This window comes from Miscanthus floridulus, chromosome 9, assembly GCF_019320115.1.
Source record: "Miscanthus floridulus cultivar M001 chromosome 9, ASM1932011v1, whole genome shotgun sequence".
NCBI classification, from domain to species: Eukaryota; Viridiplantae; Streptophyta; class Magnoliopsida; order Poales; family Poaceae; genus Miscanthus; species Miscanthus floridulus.
In genome coordinates this window covers 88,703,341-88,711,864 of record NC_089588.1, presented here as the reverse complement: position 1 = coordinate 88,711,864, position 8,524 = coordinate 88,703,341, and the positions used below count along the sequence as shown (strand labels likewise).

The window sequence follows — 8,524 nt, the reverse complement described above, 5'->3', positions numbered from 1 at the left end:
AGGCATGGTCCATGGCCTGACGTTTTGGTCCGGCCCAACCCGATGTGTGGGTCATGCTTGGGGCGCTTGCTCGGCACGCCGTGCTAGCCCACTTAGCACACCGTGACGGTCCACCCTGCACGATTTCCAAGCCCATCTTAGGCATCTCTCCCTCTTATATATAACGGCATCAAAACCCTAACTTCCCGGTCAATGACAAAGCCACGCGCTCGGTCGACTCCCACTTTCTTCTTCACTCTCCCCTCTCGACTCTACTTTCTTCTCCGTACCCCTGTCCCATCTAGCTCTCCTCGCTGCTCGACGCGTAGCATTGTGCCTCGGCCACCTTGGTCCCCGCTTTCTTCTCCGCGCATGGAAATCATTAATAGGAGGCATTTGGTAGGGAAATTTATACTAAATTAAATGCTAAAACACTAAGAGAAGCCCACAACACTAAGAAAAGTCTAAAATTCAGGTTGTGAGATCAAAGAACAAGACATGCAGCTCTTGCCTGCCCGCGTGCTGCTATTGCTGCCGCCACGCATGCCGCCCTGGCCCCGCCTATTGCTGCGCATGGACATGGGAGGCCACCATGCCCGCTTTGCTTCCCGTGTGCGCGGGGATCGCTGTGCCCACTTTCCACGTCTGCTCATGGAACACTTGCAACATAAATCATTTGATGCAACATATGTCTGAAATAGATGAAACATTTACAACATACTCTTGCAACATATGTGTATGGCCACTGCAACATATGCAACATCCAGATAAAACACATGAAACATACGTTTGAAACAGCTGAAACATTTGAGACATACAGTTACAACATGTGTGCATAGCCAATGCAACATATGCAACGTTCAGATAGAATAGTTGCAACATGCGTTTGAAACAACTGAAACATTTAAAACATACACTTACAACATGCGTGTATATATAGCTACTGCAACATATGCAATGCCAGATCTACTTTTACAATATCCATATGAAAAATATGCGACATGCATATAAAACGCATGAAACATATGGTTGCAACGTGTGCTCATCTACTTGTTGCCGTCTAATGAAGATTCGTTGACGCTGCGGGGGAGTGCAGCTTGAGGCGTGAATGGCGCGAGGCGCGGCCGGCTCGCGGCGTGAGGCACCGAGCAAGCTCCAAATAGTCCAGTGGCAATGGGCTTGTCCAATTTGTCAGTACATACGGAGTTGTGGGTGTGTGTTTTCTTCGCTGACCTGCATATGGAGCCACGCCACGCCACGCCCATGCGTTTGGTATCATCCGAGCTGCGCACGGTTTCCAGCCAGTGGGATCATTTATTAATTTTTCTCCTGTGGACTGTGGCGGCCACAGAAGATCCTGCTGGCAGGTACAGGTACAGGTAGGCTGGAGGACTTGCCAGTTTTCACAGGGCCGATCGATCGAGCTCGCTGCCCCTATTTAGCGCGCACTCTGCTCACGCATTTTTTCCTACCCTACTCACCCAAAAAGACAGGCGCACTAGTTGTCGCGCTGCTTGCTTTCTTTCCGAAGGCTAAACCCACCCGGCCGGCTCGCTCGTCTCCATCGCCCACCCCCCTCCAGGCCTCCGCCTCCCGCTCCGTCGTCGTCCCCGCCGCCCGTAGCGGTGTCGATCGCGGCCGGTCCCAAGAGGAGGATGGGGAGCCTGGCGTCCGAGAGGAAGGTGGTCGGGTGGGCCGCCAGGGAGGCCACCGGACACCTCTCCCCCTACACCTACACCCTCAGGTACGCCGCGCCGCCGCCGTCTCTAGATCGCTCGTGTTCATCCTCTCCTCTAGTCCTCTTCATATCTGTCGGACTGTCTCCGTTCCTTGTGCAAACACGAAACTGGATCCAGGAGGGAGGGTGACGCGGTTGGTTTCGATCTGCGCCTTCAGTAGTTCTCCGAGATGGATCGGCCGGGTAGAAGAAGAACAGAATATCTGATTGATGTTTTTGATGAACAATAAAAAAATAAACTTGGATATATTTTCAATCCACATGCAACGATAGATGATTATTAGGAGTACGTACGTAGCGCCGGCAGGTTTTAATTTGGGGAGAATGCTGAATTGCTGATGCGTATTCTGATCCATATATACGAGTAACTGATTCGTCGCTGCTAGTATTTACGGAGTACACTCCCTTTATTACGCGTGATTTGCTCTTCTCTTGATAGATTGCTCTACTAAGCTAGCTTAGCAACCATGTCATGTCGTAGGCTATATGCTTGCTCCTCAACAAGAGCATGCACATGATACCTGGTCCAGCTCTAGCTAGTGCACATGCATGCCAACAAGCTATCAGGTTGAGCGAGAGTACACGGTACACCCACGCACGCTTCTCCTCATCTACTGTTGAGGTTGAGGATATAATGTATTTTGTTTCGAACCATTAATTTGGATCCTGCACTGCACGTGAGTTTGACGACGTTTCGTACAGATCCAGTAGCCAACGTGTTGTGGACTTGTCGTCGTACTAGCAGGTACAATACCCGACCTAATTACTGATACGGTGATACTACCTACTGATACAACTGTGGTGCAATAATTTGAAAGCATCCATCGCCTGCATAACTTTTATTATTGCTTCGAGAGAACTCTCTAGTGCTTTCTCATGTCATCAACTACTAGTACTATATATATGATACTCTTATCTAACTGTGGCTGTTCTTGCATAATTCTATATGCTGCTGGTCTTCTGCAAGAATAAACTAACACTCGTCTCTTCTCGTATGGGAATGTGCTGTCGTGACAACAACAACAACAACAGGAGCACAGGCCCTGAAGATGTGGTGGTGAAGGTGCTTTACTGTGGGATCTGCCACACGGACATCCACCAGGCCAAGAACCACCTCGGGGCTTCGAAGTACCCCATGGTCCCTGGGTGAGCACAAACACATGCATCCCCTAGCGATTTTATTTTTCAGCAGCTTGGGATCGAGTAATATATACTCCGTACGTATATGGTTCACAATAAACGGAATTTTGCAGTATTCTATTATTCAATTTGTTTGGAAAGTATAAAGGAGTAGGACAGAAATATATGTAGTGACATGCGGTTTCAGCATTTTTGCATGAGGAAATTACACATGCAGACAAATTTAGGTATGTCTATCTGATTGACCTGCATAGATCTGTAGATATTAGGAGTGCACATTTGGTAATAACCACAAACGTCAGCATCTCAGTCCAGAGCTATTCTCAGGTTTACAGGTGGCACATACCACACTAATACTCTTTGTTCACGTAGTTGGTTGCCAATTACTGTCATTCATCAGTTTACGAGATTATTTGAAGCACAAGATCGAGTTTGTTGTCTAATTTCTACAGGCTCAAATAATCATGATGTTCTTTTCATGATAGCTAAAGAGCTGAAGAAATGAGTAGTAAAGCAAACCCCACCGCCAGGCCTATATACTTTTTGTTTTCTGACATGTTTGCGAGTGAAAAAAAAAACATAAACTTTTCCTGACCATCCACTCCACGACTGCGAACTGATAACGTTGCGAAAAATGCACACTAGCTATCATGGGGTTGGTTTGCTAATGTCGTGTCTGAAACTTTTGCAGGCACGAGGTGGTCGGTGAGGTGGTGGAGGTCGGGCCCGAGGTGACCAAGTACGGCGTCGGCGACGTGATAGGCGTCGGGGTGATCGTCGGGTGCTGCCGCGAGTGCAGCCCCTGCAAGGCCAACGTTGAGCAGTACTGCAACAAGAAGATCTGGTCCTACAACGACGTTTACACTGACGGCCGGCCCACGCAGGGTGGCTTCGCCTCCACCATGGTCGTCGACCAGAAGTGAGTTCTTGAAACTGAAAACTAATCACCAAATTCAGCGTTGTCTTGCCTGCAGTGTTCTAGAGATAACTTCTTGTTTTTTTTAAAAAAAAAAAGTTGGTCTGAACAAAGCAAGAAATAGTTGAGCTTCAGTTTGAACTTTTGTGAAGTGTGGATGGTGATGTCCAATCCTTCTAGAAAAGGCGGATGGGAGTATATGGGTATGGGAAAAATTTATCATCGGGAAAGTCCATTATCATCCAGCTGCAACTGAAAGTCGGGGTATGGATGCCTTGTGGTGACCAGGCAAGAGTGTGATGTGAAAAGTAGGATTTGGTGTGCTTTACTGGCTCATCTTTGTCAAGTTGAGCCATCACCACAGAAGCTGAATCCTCACCTACTCTAGTCTGAAGATTGGTCATCAAAACCATCACTGGTTGTTGGGAGAAATGGGGACAACATTCTCCATCGTTTGATCCCAAACTTGCCTGCGACTTTAGTGTACTGTCTTTTTCAGTCAGTGGGCAAGTCGCACTACCTAATCCAACCATTCTTTGAGATAGCGATTGCTTGTTTTTAAAAAAATGGGATATATGTGTGAATTATGATAGAACAGTAACTCTTCAAGCAATTTTCTTTGGTGCTAGTCAAATCTGCAAAAAAATAAAAAAATAAAAATGGCAACCTCCTCGGTAATTCAAATTTAGGTTCCTATTTTATTCTTATTATTTAAAAAATAACCACCTAGCATAGTTTCTCCTAGGTTGATCTCATTTTTAACATTTCTTAGTAACGATATTGCAAATGGCTATAGAGTTCAGAATTTTTTTACAGTTGATAACTAATGCATTTTCTACCAGGTTTGTGGTGAAGATCCCGGCGGGTCTGGCGCCGGAGCAAGCGGCGCCGCTGCTGTGCGCGGGCGTGACGGTGTACAGCCCGCTGAAGGCCTTTGGGCTGACGACCCCGGGCCTCCGTGGCGGCATCCTGGGCCTGGGCGGCGTGGGCCACATGGGCGTGAAGGTGGCCAAGGCCATGGGCCACCACGTGACGGTGATCAGCTCGTCGTCCAAGAAGCGCGCGGAGGCGATGGACCACCTGGGCGCGGACGCGTACCTGGTGAGCTCGGACGCGGCGGCCATGGCGGCAGCCGCCGACTCGCTGGACTACATCATCGACACGGTGCCCGTGCACCACCCGCTGGAACCCTACCTGGCGCTGCTGAAGCTGGACGGCAAGCACGTGCTGCTGGGCGTCATCGCCGAGCCCCTCAGCTTCGTGTCGCCCATGGTGATGCTGGGGCGGAAGGCCATCACGGGGAGCTTCATCGGCAGCATCGACGAGACCGCCGAGGTGCTCCAGTTCTGCGTCGACAAGGGGCTCACCTCCCAGATCGAGGTGGTCAAGATGGGGTACGTGAACGAGGCGCTGGAGCGGCTGGAGCGCAACGACGTCCGCTACCGCTTCGTCGTCGACGTCGCCGGCAGCAACGTCGAGGAGGCGGCGGCCAATGCGCCGAGCAACTGACGGCGCCGCGTCGTTGAGCCGTGAGGGGAGGCTGTGTGCCCCGCGTGCAGTGCAACGTTCGTTCGTGTCGAGGCTGCATGCTCTTCTGCTTCCTTTATTTAGTTTGTGGGCTTGTCGCGTTATTGCCGTCATGTTCTGGGCTTTCAGATGAGTTGATGGATGGTCTGTTTAAATGTCATCAGGCTGAATAACTATGTGTAGTACGTATTATACTGGGAGTACGCCAGGATGTGGTGTGGTGTTACCAGCATTTCAGTTTTGCCCAAGTGTTTCTGGTGCTGCGTGTTTGTGCTAACCTTTTTCAGACGTTTGCCCCAGTGTTGCTGCATCTCCTACACTGGGCTGGACCGCCGATGGAAGTAGACTAGGCCTACTACTACTAGTATAATGCCCGTGTTAACGCAACGGATTTATTTTGGAGACGCACATGAAAACAACCAAACAATGATATTTTTTCCATAGTTTAAGTTTCACGCAATTATATATGACTATGTATATAATCCGAAAACACTTATCTCGTCTCAACCACGGCTTGCCACACATTCCACAAGAGTTGGGTGCTCAATTCATGTAATAGATGACAAGAATTCAGGTAGAAATAAATTGTGTATTTACAACAAAAGTTGGTTGCTAAGCACCAACACCATATTTACATTCATACCAAAATTCAATCCAGAACTTAACTTTCTTTCACAAGAACTATCGTTCATCCTGCTACCTGTCTTTCCATGTCCTTTCTTTGTCCTTCCTCTGCAGAAGAAAGTGGCCTCTACTTGCATCGGTCTAATAAAGTGGACCCAGCGCATGAAGCCCTCTGCCCCTTATATTGGAATATGTAGATAAACAACAAGCACATAACACAAAGCCTGTAGTAACTCAAAAATTAGCCATAAATCAAATTAAAAAATTTAGAAGCCTGAATAACAGCAGCAAAAAAAGAGACAGCAGAAGAAAGATAACTGCAGTTAATACCTTTGCAACATTTACTAAATCATCAATAGCATGCTTCCCATGCTGGAAAGCCTCTTCAAGTTTCTTTCTGGCCTGGAAAAGTTGATAGAGACACAAAAGCAAAGCATTAGCAATGCAACTACAAAGTCACTTACAGAAACTTTTTGTCAATGACCATAAGACAACGACAAAGGATGAAGAACAACAATCGTTTTATAAATTGGAACCTGAACAAACCTCAGTGAGGCGCTCCTCTCTGCTTCATGTTTTCTTGTTGACTGTCAAGGTTAAATATATACATCAGGATCCATACTATTCTATGACAAATAAAACAAATATTACCCATTTTTTCCAGCTGTGGGAGCTATGTCAAGATTGTCCAAATACAAAATGATTAAATAAAGATTACTGATCAAAATATTAGATTTTAGACATAGCATCCCATGTTTTCATAGAAAATGTTTAATATGATGTAACACTGAAACTGAGAGTAACTTCCTGTGATTTTATTAGTCACAAGTGAGAACAAATTGGTAACAATCATATTTGAAAACTGAAACCATGTTTTTCTAACTTTACAAAGTGAGATCAAACTAACCCACTGGACTGAAAATGTATTGAGATGGTTTGAGACTTTAGCATGACTTTGATGGGTCATGAGTTCCAAGTATGCGGACACATGAAAGTTTCAGAGGACATATCTTAACTCTTGGATATGGGAGTCAAATTCTTTTGTTCTTGTTAAAAACATTATTGTACATCTTGTCTCCAAGTACAGTAAGCCAGTATGAATTGTATGAAGAACTTAGAAGAATAGTTTGAGGAACTTCTTTTTTCAGTTAATTTGGAGCAATACAACATCCAATTTGTTCCAGTTTCATGTGCAGCTATATATAACAGTTTACAGAGCATCTGAAAGATATATCCAAATTTTTTTTCTATAAATGTATATGTATCTTAGTCTCTTAGATTCATGTTCTGTCACTTATGTTGTTTAATTTGCCTCCCATCTAACATCCAATCAACCACCAGAGTCAGTGCGATGCTTCGATTCCAGTAATCTCCAAATCATAAATGTCTTGGTACAAAAGCAAACCAAAAATAGGCTGGGTGAAGGTTACTGCACAAATGAGCCCTGCATGTCAACCAGGGAACGTGTGAACATCAAGAGAAACTCTTTCTGGGAATATCCACGTATGACTATAGAACCAAGCCCACAAACAAGGAGTACTGGGTATTTAGAATTTGATAGGTAATGAAACCATTGAAAAACAGTGCATTAAGATCAAGCAAGAGAAAGATCATACCAGAGACAATATGGTGTTGCAGTAACTGGGGATGCGTATCTCGCCGTCGTAGCAACGCAGATGCGGGCGACCCACTGGCCATCGTAGCGACGTCGATGTAGGCAGATCCGACGCGGATGTGGGCGAGCCGAATGGGGAAGGGCCGCGTGCGCCCTGCCGGCTTCCGCTCCTTCCCGCCTGACCTCCACGACCAGGAGCAACCTAGCAAACGCAAGATGGCGGCGGGACTCGGAAGCCGGATCGGGGGGTGGGGGGGGGGGGGGCGTGCGTCTTGCCGGCTTCGGCTAACTCCTGCTCGGCCTCGGCGGGGCTCTGCGTTGGCGCAGCGGCGGCGAGGATCGAGATGACGGCGAGGATCACTACTAGAGAACAGACTTTAGAACGATGTCCCAATTTGGCATTAGCCTCGGTATTTTTTTGCCCCCGGGACTAGAGAGGCTTTAGTCCCGGTTGGTGTCTCCAACCGAGACTAAAGGTCCCTGCCCAACGGCTAAACCGGGACTAAAAGTCCTCCAACCTTTAATCCCGGTTGGTAATACCAACCCAGACTAAAGGTAGACCCTTTAGTCCCGGTTGGCAACACCAACCCGGACTAAAGGACCCTTTAGTCCCGGTTGGCAACACCAACCCGGACTAAAGGACCCTTTAGTCCCGGTTGGTAACACCAACCGGGACTAAAGGTCTCCGGATGGGTTAGTTCCAAAGGAAAGCATCCCATCCATTGTTAGATGTGTTGTGTAGGTGAGGTGGTAAGCTACGCGCGAGGCAGTGCATGAGGTCTTGGGTTCGAATCTCACGGGGCGCAACGGTGGGAGGCATTATTTTTTTTAAAAGCTGGGAGGATCTTTAGTCCCGGTTGTGGCAAACCGGGACTAAAGAACAACACCTTTAGCCCTGGATTGCTAGTCCCGGTTGGGAAACCGGGAGTAAAGCTAGTTCCCAACCGAGACTAGATCTCATTTCTGTAGTAGTGGATCGTCGCCG

The 8,524-nt window shown here is 47.3% G+C and overlaps 1 protein-coding gene and 1 long non-coding RNA gene across 3 annotated transcripts; one reads left to right on the top strand and one right to left on the bottom strand.

Moving 5' to 3' along the window:
• Positions 1-1,453: 1,453 nt before the first annotated feature.
• LOC136482346 (probable cinnamyl alcohol dehydrogenase) lies at positions 1,454-5,532 on the top strand. Its single transcript, XM_066479552.1, has 4 exons — positions 1,454-1,723; positions 2,750-2,863; positions 3,549-3,776; positions 4,616-5,532. Exons 1-4 carry the CDS (start codon positions 1,635-1,637, stop codon positions 5,280-5,282), a joined length of 1,098 nt encoding a protein of 365 aa, XP_066335649.1. The 5' UTR covers positions 1,454-1,634; the 3' UTR covers positions 5,283-5,532.
• Positions 5,533-6,024: 492 nt separating this feature from the next.
• Positions 6,025-7,702, bottom strand: LOC136482345 (uncharacterized). 2 transcript variants are annotated; one of them, XR_010765040.1, is made up of 3 exons: positions 7,541-7,702; positions 6,461-6,511; positions 6,025-6,326 (listed from the first exon to the last, which is right to left on the bottom strand). It is a non-coding gene; the product is annotated as an uncharacterized lncRNA (long non-coding RNA). The 2 variants fall into 2 exon arrangements; XR_010765041.1 differs by having other exon boundaries at positions 6,471-6,511.
• Between the last annotated feature and the right edge of the window lie 822 nt (positions 7,703-8,524).

What these genes read in the sequence shown, in the direction of transcription:
- LOC136482346 (XM_066479552.1), top strand. Translation starts at nt 1,635, where the DNA reads ATGGGGAGCCTGGCGTCCGAGAGGAAGGTGGTCGGGTGGGCCGCCAGG. An exon ending in CCCTACACCTACACCCTCAG is followed by an intron (nt 1,724 to 2,749) that starts GTACGCCGCGCC and finishes CAACAACAACAG; the next exon opens with GAGCACAGGCCCTGAAGATG. An exon ending in AAGTACCCCATGGTCCCTGG is followed by an intron (nt 2,864 to 3,548) that starts GTGAGCACAAAC and finishes AAACTTTTGCAG; the next exon opens with GCACGAGGTGGTCGGTGAGG.